Source organism: Rhinatrema bivittatum, chromosome 4, assembly GCF_901001135.1.
Source record: "Rhinatrema bivittatum chromosome 4, aRhiBiv1.1, whole genome shotgun sequence".
Lineage (NCBI taxonomy): Eukaryota > Metazoa > Chordata > Amphibia > Gymnophiona > Rhinatrematidae > Rhinatrema > Rhinatrema bivittatum.
This window is the reverse complement of record NC_042618.1, coordinates 51,815,229-51,829,590: the sequence shown is the minus strand read 5'-3', so window position 1 is coordinate 51,829,590 and position 14,362 is coordinate 51,815,229. Positions and strand designations below refer to the sequence as shown.

The window sequence follows — 14,362 nt, the reverse complement described above, 5'->3', positions numbered from 1 at the left end:
TGTATTATCCAGGGTTGGGGAGGTGAGGGCAGCGTTCTTTTCCCAATTTTTACCTGACTAAACAGTTGGCTGTCTTGCATTTTGAGTGACAATATTCCCTTCAAATTGCCTGAAGACTAGTGCTGGGGTGATGGATTGAAAGGCTGTGAATACAGCAGATTTCTCTGCAAAACTAATCACCTTCGGTTAATCTGTATGCATTGGGAAACGAAATGTCCCCCCTTGAGTTTTTGATGAAACCACAATATAGTATCCACATTAGGTGCACACTGTATAGGCCCAGAGTTATGGGCGGAGCCATGGCCATGTCATCCCAGCCTGCCTCTTCCCCTCCCCCCTGCTCCGCATCTGGGAATGAGCAGGAGAGGGGAAGGCGAGCCAGCGGTTCCCAGAGGATGAGACCTTTTCTGTTTTTCAAAAATATACATTTGGCAAACATTTGCCCTGCCTGGATTTAAATAAGCAGTTTGGGAAATATTTTTTTTAAATTTATAAATAGCCTGTTTAGGTAAGTAGCAAATGAAGGTTCATGGGGCTGGATTCCAGCTCCGGTTCTGAATGAGCTGGAACCCAAAGAAGCAGGAGGAAACTGCCCCCCCCCCCCCCCCCCCGCAAAAAAAACCCCCAAAAACAAAGCCAAATTAGAAATGTGCCGTAGGGATAACTTTCCACCTCTTTTCAGACTGCACTGAGCATACTTTTTAATATGTCTGGACAGGTAGAGATTACATTTTTCAGCATCATCCTTCCTTGAAGTTATTGATTTTTCTTGCTCCAGTGCCTCAGGCCGCAGGACACAGGCTCCCCCCCCGTCTGTCGCGGCCAGCTGGGCCTGGATGCACAGTGAAAGCGTGCTTGGGTCCGAGGAGAGAAGGAACATGACTGATTGCCACCCCCTCAGGGATGGTGGGGTGGGGTCTGCTGGCCAGCCAGCAGTGTGGAGGCTTTGCCGGTAATCTGGGGAGCAGGATAAAAGAATAAGGATGAAACAAAATGCAGTCTCTGAAAAAAGGGAGTATGATGAGGAAAAAACATCTGGGAAGCGAGGCTTCTGTATGTGTGTGGGTGGGAACGTCCATAAAAGATGTTTATAGTTTTGAACAGCTGCTGTGAGTTGATGGGCTGTGTGGTAGCAATCCTAATCCAAAAGTGTTAAAGCCCTCATTAGGGCTTTAATAAACTGTACCACAGAGAGACTCAAGAAATATGCCCTATGTAAGAACCTTAATTATCTGTACACTAAACTGCATGCAGCTTTGCCAGTAATGTAATATTTTAGCAATAATATAATACCCCCCCTACTCACCTTGCAATATAATTCCACCCCCACCCCCTTCCTCCTCAAATTTTGTCCTAATCTGTCTGTCACACTGTAATCTGCTTTGGCGTGGCTTAACCAGCCACGAAAGGCCGAATAGAAAAATGTTATTTTCAAGGAAGGCAGGTTTATGGGAGATTTACTTTTTAAATATTGTGATCAGCTAACAGATTTTTCAGCTTAGTAATATGTCCTCTCCAAGACCTAATTCCTTTTTATGCTGATTTTATCGGTGAGCTGCAATCTAGTTATAGATTGCAGTTCCTAAAGGTTTTCCCCTCAAAGATATCAGGGTTCACGAAGCTGTGGATTCTTTGCAGTGTGCGATACCCTTTTTTTTTTTTTTTTTTTTTTTTTAAATTGGACCAGAAGAGGTATGCAAAGATAAGATACATGAACTATCGGGACCTTACAGACTCCTTCTATAGATGTATTAGTTTTCAGAAGTCCCATCAGAAGAATGGACCTGTGTAGTCTCTGTGGCTATCTCAAAGGAGACAGAGACAGGATGGAGGCGGTCCAGAGAAGGGCGACCAAAAATGGTGGGTGGTCTCCATCGAATGACTTTTGAGGAGAGGTTGAAGAACCTGAATATGTATACCCTGGAGGAGCAGGGGTGATATGATACAGACCTTCAGATACTTGAAAGGTTTTAATGATCGTCAACAAACCTTTTCCATTGGAAACAATTTAGTAGAACTAGGGGTCATGATTTGAAACTCCAGGGAGGAAGACTTAGAACAAATGTCAGGAAATATTTCTTCACTGAGAGGGTGGTGGATGCCTGGAATGCCCTTCTGGAGGAAGTGGTGAAGACTAAAACTGTGAAGGATATCAAAGGGGCATGGGATAAACACTTTAGATCCCTAAAAGGCTAGAGGATGGGAATAAATTTAAAAAAGCTTAACCTGCATGGAGCGGCAGTTACTACCCTTGAGAGAAACATGGGGGTAACCGGCACGGTACGGCAGTTACTACCCTTGAGAGAAACATGGGGGTAACCGGCATGGAGCGGCAGTTACTACCGTGGGAAGCTTGCTGGGCAGACTACATGGACCATTTTGGTTTTTTTCGGCCGTCATTACTATGTAACTATGTATTATTCTGATTTAATAAAATATAGTGCAGCCTGCAAAGAGTCCCACTTTTCTCCAGGAGCACTATCTCGAACACAGGTCTTGCTGTTGCAGTCCCAGTGTGTTACTGGCTTCTTTTCCTCTTCCAGCTTCCGATTGTGGATAAGATCAGAGTCATTGCACAGAAGATCTATGGGGCGGACAATGTGGAACTTCTTCCAGAAGCTCAGCGTAAAGTGGAACTTTACACCAAACAGGTAAATATCTATCTGAAACATGGCCTGTACTGTTTGTTTAAGTTGGGTTAGTCACCTAACAAAATGCTTGAGAGGATATACACTTCAGAAGATACAGAATACAATAGTAAATAGATTTACATCATCATAAGTACAGCATAATACAAATATAAAAGGAAGCAACTGCTAACAGCAAGAATGTGGAATAAAATGTTATTGTATTACCATTACTGTTATCAAGATATTAACAATAGTATTGCTGGACAGAATTTTTTCTCTGTTTATCATTCATTTATTTAAGTAAAGCAAAAACTGCATTTCATTAAAAAAAAAATGCATAAGTTGATAAGATCTTGAGATTCAATTTTAATCTTCTAGATTCTGATATGTGTTGGCTATTTAACATTGCTGTAGGGAGAGGACAGAATCTGGAAGCCAATGAGAGGGAGATCGAGCTTTGAATTAAATTGTCAGTTCACCCGCACAAACACTTGAGCCAAGCTCTGGTGGGTTAGAAAATTGATCAGGGTGGTGCTGGACTATCCTATTCAAGAGATGTTCTGTGTTTTTTCTAGGGATTTGGAAACCTGCCAATCTGCATGGCTAAAACTCACCTGTCGTTGTCCCATGACCCAGAGAAGAAGGGAGTGCCCACGGGTTTCATCCTGCCCATCCGTGACGTCCGGGCCAGTGTGGGGGCAGGGTTCCTCTACCCGCTCGTTGGAACGGTGAGCAGCATGTTCAGACGTTTACAGCAGCTTTCCTCCTTAGTGTGATGCCCTGTAATGTAGCACAGACACGTTCAAAAGGTGACACGCCAGTGACTCGCATATGTAGAAATCTAAGGTGGCAGTGACCTAGTTCTGTGTGTGGTACAGATTACCTGCCAGTTAAGACAAGGGCATCTGTAGTAGATACGTGAAAAATACCAGATTTGATAAACACTGTGAATATATTTTGTTTAGCAGCCCTGACATACCAAGTGATAAAATGATGAGGCCATGGAGGCCCCAGTCGTGCTGGTGCTGGGTTCAGTGAAACATACTTTGGATTCTGTTTGATAAAGGTTTTGACCCCATGACGGATGGAAATGCTGCAGGTTGAGAATTTCAGAGCAGAATGATGTATTTAGTCTCTCTGATTAAACTCTTGCTCCTGTTAATTAGTCTAGCTGTACTCCACCATCAGTATGCAAGAACATGATAGCCTGGCGGAGGGATAAACCAGACTAGTCAATAATACAGAAACTATTCTGAGATCTTGATGGAGGGAGTCCATGACTAATGCATGAATGAGATCATCTCCATATGCTGCTTCCTTTTATAAAACTGCATTTTACAATGTGATTAGTTGATACTAATCACATAGTTGGTACATGTTTATAAGGTGGAAGTGAATGCACCAGGCTTCACGAACAAGTTCTGGAGCATAAATACTGAGGTGAACAGGTCCCATGCTAGACCACGTAAAGCAGCTTTGTGGAGGGGGGGAGTGTGCCAGATTTTAAGGGTTTTCTGCTGGCAGCTCCATGTCAAGCAGTGACACTGTTTCTGGGTTGCTCACATGATGCCTGCAGGAATCTTCGGCTTTTTTGGTCTGTTTTCTGTCAGCAGATCAGTGGAAGAGAGAAACATGGAAATTGTTCACATAAAGGAAGCATATAGGAGTATGTCTGGCTCTCCTATCAATTACATAATACGGTTTAGCTGTCTTCGCGATAGCGAGATCCAGATATGAGCGGAAAAGTCATTGTAGGTCAGTAGTGAGATTGCTTTTGCTTTGGTTAGCAGTTAGGTGTGCGCATCTTTACCTATGGACAGCCAACACATGATTGGGTTGTATTCCGCTTTCTATGCAGAGTATTCAGATATCAAAACTGTTGGTACTGGCTTTACAATTCTACCATTAAATATTTAATCCCAAATGCCTCTGCATTGCTTAAACTCTTTTTGGAAGCAATTCCCAGCATTTAGGATGAAACAAAACGTCCTAAACATGCTTTCCTGCTGGTGAAACTGGGAGATTGTGATAATGATGTTTGAATTTATTACATTTTCGGAATTACGGTGAGCAGTATATTGTGGTTGTCATATTAGTCCACTTGAATATGTAGAAATGAGTTAACAAGTAAATTGCAACTGAAACCTTTTTATATTGGACTAACTCAATGCATCTGTGATGAGCTTTCAAGAGTTCTGCTTCCCTTCATCAGGTGACAATGAAAAGAAGAAAATCTTCAACAGCAAGGCCAAGCCATGCTCGTAAACAAAAATAATTAAACCCAGCAAGTTTTCAACCAAGTGCAGATTTTTCTTCCAGGAACTTTTTATACCCCACTATGCTAGTTGTGACCACATCCTTTGGCAACAAATTCCACAGCTTGATTGCACGTTGAGCAAAAACATAAGAACGTACTTTCTCCAATTTGTTTTAAATCTGCTACCTGTTTTGTTTCAAGGAGAGTATCCCTTGATTCTGGTATCTGAACATCTATTCTCTGTTTATCGGCTGTACCCCACTCACAATTTTTTAAACCTTTATCATATCCTCTCTCAATTGTCTCTTCTCCAAGCTGAAGACCCTTAACCTGTTGAGCCTCTCTCCACCCCCTTTATCACTTCTGTTCCCTTTCTCCTTACCCTTTCTAGTTTTGCTATATCTCTCTTGAGTTGGGATGACCAGAATAGCACATGTTCCTCTTCATTCAGGTAGTCCAGTCCATATGAATGGGTTATGCATTCCAACCAGCAGATGGAAACAGAGAGCAACAGACTCGCTCATGTCACTTTCATATCCTGTTCTGCTGACATCAGCCTGCCAGTATTCTCTGTTTCTAGCAGATGGTGGACATATTTTCCATGTTGTGAACTGTGGACTAGTTAGGCTGGACGTTTAAGAATAGAGGCTATTGTGTGGCTCCTGAGATGAAAGGATGTTTTTCCACTTTCTCAATTTAGTGTAACACTGGCTTGCCTGTCCTAGAGGAAAGGAAATGATTAGATACAAATGATTTCACAATACTCAAGGTGTAGTTGCACCATAGACCCTATACATAGGCATTACGATCATCTCTATTTTATTTTCCATTACTTTCTCAATAACTCCTAGCATTCGACTGGCTTTTTCTTTTAACCTTTGCAGCACACTGGGCTGAGGATTTCAATGTACTGTCCACGATGACTTCAAGATCTTTTTCCTGGGTAGTTACTCTTAATGTGAAACCTAGCATTGTATTCCTAAAAGTAAGGTTATTTTTCCCTATGTGCATCACTTTGCACTTGTCTACATTTAAAATTCATCTGCCATTTGGATGTACAGTTCTCCATAGAAACGGGAGCAGAAAAGGACGCGATGGACTATCCAGTCTGCCAGCAAGCTTATGGAAGTATGTACTGCGCTGTGCAGGTTAACACTATGCTTTTTAGTATCCCAGACTGTAAATGTTTGAATCCAGTTCTCAGTTACCCCCAAGCTTATGAGTTTCCCAGACAATAAAAGTCAGGGCCCTCGATGGTTGCTGTTTGAATCCAATTCCCCGTTACTCCTTGCTGCTGAAGCAGAGAGCAATGTTGGAGTTGCATCAAAGTATCAGGCTTATTGGTTAAGGGTAGTAACTGCCACATCAGCAAGATACTCCCATGCACTCTTTTCTTCATTTCCATCCTCTAGCCTTAAGGGATCCACGTGTGTATCCCATGCCCCCCTAGTACCTCCGTGGCTCTGTCAGCAGGTTCAGGAAACAGACGCTCAATTATATGAGCGTCGGTTTTCCGAACCCCTGACAGCGATTGGTTAGGAAAACTGACACAGGTAAAAGTGAGCATCCATTCTCCTAACCAGACCGGATGGCACATTTTTATTTATTTATTTTGCATTTTCGGTTCCTCCGACTTAAAATCAGTAGGATATTAAGTCAGAGGGTGTACAGAAAAGCAGTATTTTCTACTTTTCTGTACACTTTTCCGGGTTGCTCATAAATGTGCGGATTGGCCGCACATTTTACTTTCAGTATCCCGGGTGACTAATTAATAGCCTCATCAGCATGCATTTGCATGTGATGAGCCCTATTAGTTTTCAGGGGGTTTGGCCACACGTTTTCGAGGCACTAAACCCCTTACAGTATAAGGGGTAACGGACGCCCCTTAAAAACTTGCTGCCAAACCCGTGTTAAACAGTGCGCTCGGCCACAGAATCAGCCTGATTGTTATTTTATCTGCTAGGTCCTTATCCTTCCTGAGCACCCCTTTTACTGCCTAATCATCTAATCCTCTGACTCCTTCAGAGGTTTTTGTTTCTAATTTACTTGAAAAATGTTATAAGCTTTTGTCTCTTAGACAAGTCTTTCCTCAAATTCTGTTTTGGCCTGCTTTATTAACATTTTACTCCTAATTTGGTAGTGCTTATGCACCTTCTTATCTACCTGATTAACTTCTATTCTCCTTTTTTAAAAAGTGGGTTTTTGGCTTTGATGGTCGTTCACAGCACCATTCAACCACGCTGGCAGGTGCTTGTTCTTTCTTTGAGCTTTCTTAATTTGTGGAGTACATTTTTATCTGGGCTTCCAAAATGGTGTTTTTAAAGTGTCTATGCCTCATGTACATTTTTGACACTTGCAACCGCTCCTTTTTGTTTTCTTCGATCTAGTTTTGTCATTTTATCATAGCCTCCCCTTTTGAAGCTGCTACAGTATTTTTTTTTATTTTTCCTCCAGTGACCATCTAAAACATGATTGCGTTATGATCACTGTTGCCAAATTACTCCACTACTGTTTCTCTCGAACCAGATCCTGCATTCCATTGAGAACTAGATTTAAAGCAGCTCTCTTTCTCCCAACTCTCATTGTTTGCTTCATGGAGCAACTGGTCGTAGAATCATTTAGGATATCAAGAAACGTAACCTCTTTGTTTTTACACTTGCTATTCATTTACCTTGGATACTTCAAACTTGGCACTGCATCTGTGATATTCTTTCTGCGTTAAGTTCAAAAACTTATCTCCTCATTCTTGAATAATTCAGGAGACATCCAGTTAGATATCTTTAAACCCCAGGAAAATTACATCTGGTTTCCAAAAAGTTTTTGAAATCTAGTCTCTATCTGACTTGAAAATAGGGATCAGAGGAGTGTGGGTTTTGTTTTTTTTCAGCAGAAAGACTTTTTTGAAGTTTCTGTTTCCCGAGTTGAATTTATAGACAGACACTTTTCTTTGTGCTTACGGTTTACCAGGCAGATAATACATCTCTCCCAAAAGAGACATTCCTTCCTTGGTAACCTGGAAATGAGTGCATATTTCCCAGACATATCTACTGACTTTGAGAGGATTACCCGCCCTCTGGACTTGAGCACACCGAACCCTGCACCACCATCTTTGTCAGTTGCCAAGTGCACTACAGCTTTGGTTACTGTGCTGTGAAGGTACTGCTGGTGGTGACTGATTTCTTGAGACTGATCAAAATACAAGAATAGCTAGACTCGCTACTGCTTGAGGAGGGATGAGGGAGAGAAATTGGGGCTGGATGATCACTAGTAGGTTAGACAATGTGCTGCCATCACCGCTGTGGTCCTCTCTGTTCCTAAGATCGCAGTCTTCAACCCACTGATCTACACAAGGTAAAGATCCATGGGTCCTACCAGGAGTGAAGTATTTGGCAAGTCCTGTGATGGAAAAACCTAGGATTTCTTCTAGAGCTTAACTATTTTTAACTATTTAACTATTCATTATGGAACTCTATCCCTCCGGAGCTGAGACAAGAACCATGCCTACCGTCTTTTAGAAAAAGGCTTAAGACTTGGCTATTTAAACAAGCCTTCCCAGACCCGATCTAAATGATAGTAATTTTACAAGAGACAGCAAACTATACAATAGATTTCATATCATAATGTAAATAATGTAAATATTTTAATCTCTTCCGTTCGTCTCTCTTATTCTAATTTCTCTTCCCAGTTTTAAGACCCTGTTGTAATGTAACTTTTGTTCTCCTTGCACTTGTTTTTCGTTTCTTGTTCTCACCCCTTGTTTTATATAAACCGGCATGATGTGGTTTCTAATCATGAATGCCGGTATAGAAAAACGCTAAATATATATATATATATATTTTGTTTCATGTCAAAAAGTGAGATGGGAGTGCACGCACATTCCTTCTTACATGCTGCTGACAACCCTTAGGTAGGGACAAAACCATTTTACAGGTCTCATCATCTTGCCCTAAACCACCTTCTTTTTTTTTTTTTTTTTAACTTTGTATTTATAACGAGGAGCACAACACAGCAAGAAAACGAATTACATACAAAAGTGTACGAGCAACCTTAGTACCCCCATCATACCAAATAAACATAGTGGTCAACGATAACAGTAGGATAAGAGCCAGAAATAAAATATGACAGGGTAAAAATAAGATTACAGTAAAATATTTAGCAGGCAAAACAGGCATCATCCCTTCAACAAAGACATTCCCAGGTTATCTCTTATTAAAGACCCGATATGCCCAGCTTAGGGTCTAGTATTCCAAAATTCCCAGAAACGTCCTCATGTCATACATGTTAGCCTTTCTATATTTGCAATTTCCAACACTTGCTTTTGCCACTTCTCAAGCAAAGATGCTGACTTCTGCATCAATGCAATTGTGGACCTGCCTGCATGTATCAGATGATTAGCTAATAACTTTTGGAAGTGGGTAAGCATTGATTTCCACCCCCTGCTATCTACCCAACAGGTATAGCAAAGGCGTGAGCACCACATTTACTCCCACCATTCTAGTGCTGTATCAACTAATATCCTTCCAAGAGACAGCCCCCAAGGGACAATCCCACCAGAGATGCAGATAGGACTCCTCCAGCCCACAGCCTCTCGAACGCCATCTAGAAAAGTTAACATAAAAAAGGGGGATACCGATAGCATCGATGCAGCAGTTTAATCATCAATTCCAACCTTCTCTTACAAATCGAAGTTTCGTGAGCTGCCTTTCATATAATTTTCCAGTCTGCATCCTACACCACCTGGAGATCCAGATTCCACAACTTAATTATCATTAGTGGGGCATCTCAAGAACCCAAGCTGCCCATAATAGCCCTGTAAAATTTAGAGGTGCCTTGTTTAGGAATATCTTCTTGAAGTAGCACCCGCTCCACTAAGGTGGAGAGCTGAGGTACCCAACCTAACTCTCAAAATTGTTCCAGCACCTCCAGTATCCTAGTATAATAGCCAAAAGAGCTCTCATCTACCGAATATTCGAAGCCTAAATCCTGGAAATACATGCAATCCACATTCTCTTCTTGCCAGGGCTGACCAAAAAATTTCAACCCCATTTTCCACCAACCAGATGCCTCCTTACAGAAGGTGAATAGAGCGAAAGCAGCCTTGTGTGAATCCAACCTGCTTATAGACCACTCTCCATACCTTGAAAGTATAGGATATAAAAGGAACTACCCAATTAATTCTACGCACCCACACAGAATCAGCCAGCTGCAACAGCAAATATGATAATTCTCCACCTTTCACTAAATGTGACCTTAAAAAATACTAGGGAGTAGCCACATCCTTATGTAAACATATCCGAACGCCCTGCAATCACGTAGCCCATTAATAGGCCTGTAGACTAGGGAGTTCCATGCCCTCTACCTCTCTGTATTTCCACAACATGCGTAATTTAATAAGCGGGCATTTATTATGCCAGATAAATTTAGAAATTAAGCTGTTAATATTGGTGAAAAAGCCATCAGGTAACTAGCAAGGCACATGCTGGAGCACATACATCAAACAAGGTAAAACATTCATTTTCAACACAGTTGTGCTTCCAGATCAGGAGAGAAAATGATCTCCCCATCCCGAAAGATCCTTCTGAATTCTATGACAGCTGACACATTAGTTTTATACAGATCATGCAAATCTCGGGGTACATGTATATATAAATCCTGTATTGGCCTTTTTAACACCCCCCCCCCAAAACACCCGAGCCAGATCCCTGTCCACCATCACCCCAATTGGGAATACCTCAGACTACAATAGTTGACCTAATAACCAGATCCCTAAACATTTTTCTAAGATTGTTTTGGCCTCCTTCCCCAAATACTCGTATTTTTGCCTTGTGGTTTCCTTCTGTTTCTTTGGACTTCCAGTTCAGTTAGAGCCATTCTTTGAGCTACAGCATGAACCTTCATTCATAACCACCCATGGATTTCTACTTCATAGTTCACTCCTACTCTAGCCATTGCTGTGATGGTTCTTGGCCAGTGGCCACAGAGTGCAGCTTCCTCCCGAGCCCAGTATGTGTGCATCTTGAGTCTGGCCGGTTGGTGTTGCCATTGAGCAATGGTGGAGACACTGTAGCACCCCAGTTCCCAGGCAGTAGACGGCCTAAAAAGCTTTGACCCAGAAATTAAACACAGGCCCACTGAGCCCAAGAAAATGAGGGGGAAAAAATTTCACTGAATTTGAACAGCATAAGTTATTAATGCTTTAGAGTAATTTGTAAAACTTACGTTGGCTACTTAACACAGAGTGAACCCAGTGAATTTGACATAAAGGGCCATTAATTCACTCCAAACATTGTTTGTTTGCTTCCTTCCCTAACCAGCAAAGATCAATCATGACGCACCAAGTAAACAGAAAAACATCGGTGCACGTTACCAAGCTATGAAGAATGCAGCGGGCTGAGAAATGAGTACATGGGGATTTGTATTTTAGTTTCCTGAATTCGTGGGGTTTTATTTTTCTGAGAGCAGCAAACCACATTCCTGCCTTAGTAAATAATGCAGACTGTAGTCACAAGTCACCATGGCTGAAGCAGTTCTCTGTGGTGTTTGAGCACCACGTGAAAAGTTCACAAAGAGCAGTGTGAGATGATGATCTTTTGCTGGAGTGAAAATTAAATTAAAGTTTCAGGTGCTGAAGCTGTGTGTCCCATTAACACAGATTACTTTTTTTTTAATTTTGTTTTTGCTACTGCTGTTAAATCGGCTACATCTAACTGAAACCAGTTAAGGACTCAGAAAGGACATTGAGAACAGATGGTCCCCCGGGAGCGGAAGAGAGGACCCACAAGCTGCAGTTACTCACCGTGGCACAGCTGGCAGATCTTATAGCATTTTCTGAGCGTGGCTATTTAAATTGGCCCAGGAGAGTAAATGGCGCATTCAAGTAAATGTAGTGGTGATTGCTTATTTGCATTTATTTAAATTATAGTATGCCACTGTTTGACTCTGGAGAAAGTAGCAGGAGTGCACAGTAGCATTGTTAGTCCTAATTTAAGTCTCCAAATAAAAAACGACCTCTGCTTCTTTCCAGTGGTAAAATACAGAGAGCTGAAACATATAAGAACAGGAATATATATATCTTGTAAGGAGATGTTGGTTTTAACAGAAAACTTTTTCAGTTTGAGTTGTAAGAACTTGGAACTCAAATTGGACTTTCACCCGTTTAGAGGGGTCATTTATTTTAATACTTATTTTTTGTATTGGCCTTTGGAAAAGATTCATTCTCTTCAGCATTGCATCCACTTGTGCAGCAGTGTTCTCCAGTGTTTTTTGGAAGGGGGTCTGAAGTAGAGAGGGGAGTGTTTTGACCCATCAGTTTCCTCCTCCTCCTCTTTTGGGCTTCCATCTCAATCGGAACCCGCCTTTATTGTCTCCCCTTTGCAGTATTCTCAGCCCCCGGGGATACAGATAGGTTCGATTCCAGGGTCAAATCTTTCAGCACGTGGCGCAACCACTGAACCATCAGGCCTGCTCTTGGTTTGGTTTCTTTCATACAAAGTGCATCTTTCAGACTCCCTCTCGGTGGGAACCACTAAACTAAGCATTGGTCTGTTTGCCATCGGCAATTGCAGTATGGGGTCTTCAAAGTTCATAGGCTACAGGGTTGTTTTTTCCACAGACAAAAGGGACGTGTAGTGGTGCTTCCCAGGCTTTGGTAGATTTTGTGTCCAGGTCGTTGGTGAGACCTCACCTGGAGTATTGTGTCCGGATGTGAAGGGCGTACCTCCTGAAGAGGAGGGTAGAGGCGGTCCAGAGACGGGATGCTGTAATGATGTAGAGTCTTAATGAGATGAGACTTCAGGGTCTAACTATGTGCACCCTAGGGTAGAGGAGAGACTGGATAGGCTAGAAACGATCAAATACTGCACTGGTGTAAGTAATGTACAAGAAGTAAACCTTTTTCACAGGTGGGAAACTCCAAGGGGATAGACTCAGGAGTTAACATCAGAGAAAATGTCTTCACCGTAAGATGGTGGATGCCTGGCACAGAGTGTTAGGGGAGGTGGTAGAGCCAAACACTGTAACTGAATTCAAGACAGCCTCGACAAGCACAGCGGATCCTTGGCTGCAAAGAATTGAAGGGAAAGCCATAAATCACCTGGGGTCTACAGCATTGGCCTTATGTATTCCCCTCTGCCATCTTTTTCTGTGTGTGTTGTGCTAAAATAGGAAAGCCAGTCAGAATATGGTTGGTTGATCTCAGGTTACTCAAAACATTGAGTACTTGGTAGCCTGGCTGTGCAAATATAGGGCCTGATTCATCAAGGCATTTTCCCATAGACAGAGAATGGGAGAAATGCCTTAGTGAATCCAGGCCCATAGTTAGCTACTCTCTCTGGCAATAAATACAAGTCTGTTTCTTACAAGCTGCTATTTAAGCTGTTTGTACAGTAGCCATGTTCCAGCCAGCAGTACCCTCTGTCAGTAGGGACCCTCTGCAGGACAGAGCCCTGGCTCCCAGCTTGGCACTGATTCTCTGTGGCCTTGCACAGCACTGATCGTGATGGATGCCTATCCATGGCTAATGCGAGGCTCTTGATCAGTGACTAGCTGGTTTTTACCCAACTTTGCAACTAGCTAAAGTAATTAAGAGCTTAAAAATAGCCCAGGGCTGCCTTAGAAAGGGAGTTTTCTTGGATGTGTGCTTTTATTGCTACTTTCTTGAATCTCGGGGGGAAAATACAGGAAGAAGCTAGTGCTTAAATATCTACATCTGCTGCACCTCTGGTAATACAACCCATCCCTTTACCATCCTCTTCCCCTTCAGATGAGTACAATGCCTGGACTTCCCACCCGTCCTTGTTTCTATGACATTGACCTAGACCCGGTGTCTGAACAGGTGAATGGACTTTTTTGACAAGCGATGCTGACACCCTCCAGAGGTACGGTGGCACTTAGCCTTGGCTAGAAATGTCTCGCACCCTGCACTACCTTCCTGCCTCATGCAGCCTGGGTGCAGTCACCTTCTCTTTCCTAATAGCACTTTTATCATCAATAACCTTAAATCTTGTTGCTCAGTAATGTTTTAATCATTCTTAATTTGCTTTTCCAGCTACCAGAAGATCTGATGAGTAATTTAAAGGAGGATCTAATATTACATTTAGCCAATCTGAAAAATGTGACTTTATTACAAAGGAACATTAACATTTTTGGAGGTAATTCAACACTTCAGTTCTCTGCTGTTAGTTTAAAAATCTAAACCTGTTTATAAACGGTTTTATTTTAGTATGCAATTCTGTGAAATAAAAACCAAAGATTGTTTGTTGTGTGGTGCAGTGATTTTTGTATTGAATAGTTAATTCCGTAATATTTATCATAAAGTGACATAAAAGAGAGATTTTCTTCCTATGCTGTATTTCTCTGTTCCCCCTCAGCCTCCTGGATTCAGAGACTGCAGATTATTCCAATAGGGTATTTTCCTTTTCTGTGCTTCTCTGGAAACCATCTCTGTTGAATAAGGCCCCAAGTGACTCAGCTTTGC

General features: G+C 42.0%; 1 protein-coding gene across 2 annotated transcripts in view; it reads left to right on the top strand.

The window, feature by feature from the left end:
• Positions 1-14,142, top strand: part of MTHFD1 (methylenetetrahydrofolate dehydrogenase, cyclohydrolase and formyltetrahydrofolate synthetase 1) — a 144,366-nt gene extending 130,224 nt beyond the window's left edge. The window contains exons 25-28 of one of the 2 annotated variants that reach the window (XM_029598114.1): positions 2,544-2,651; positions 3,206-3,358; positions 13,649-13,720; positions 13,934-14,142. In XM_029598114.1, the coding sequence (XP_029453974.1) occupies positions 2,544-2,651; positions 3,206-3,358; positions 13,649-13,720; positions 13,934-14,080 (480 nt within the window). In that variant the 3' untranslated portion in view covers positions 14,081-14,142. Of the gene's footprint in view, positions 1-2,543; positions 2,652-3,205; positions 3,359-13,648; positions 13,764-13,933 lie in introns of both variants that reach the window. The other variant, XM_029598115.1, reaches the window with a different exon arrangement.
• Positions 14,143-14,362: the final 220 nt, after the last annotated feature.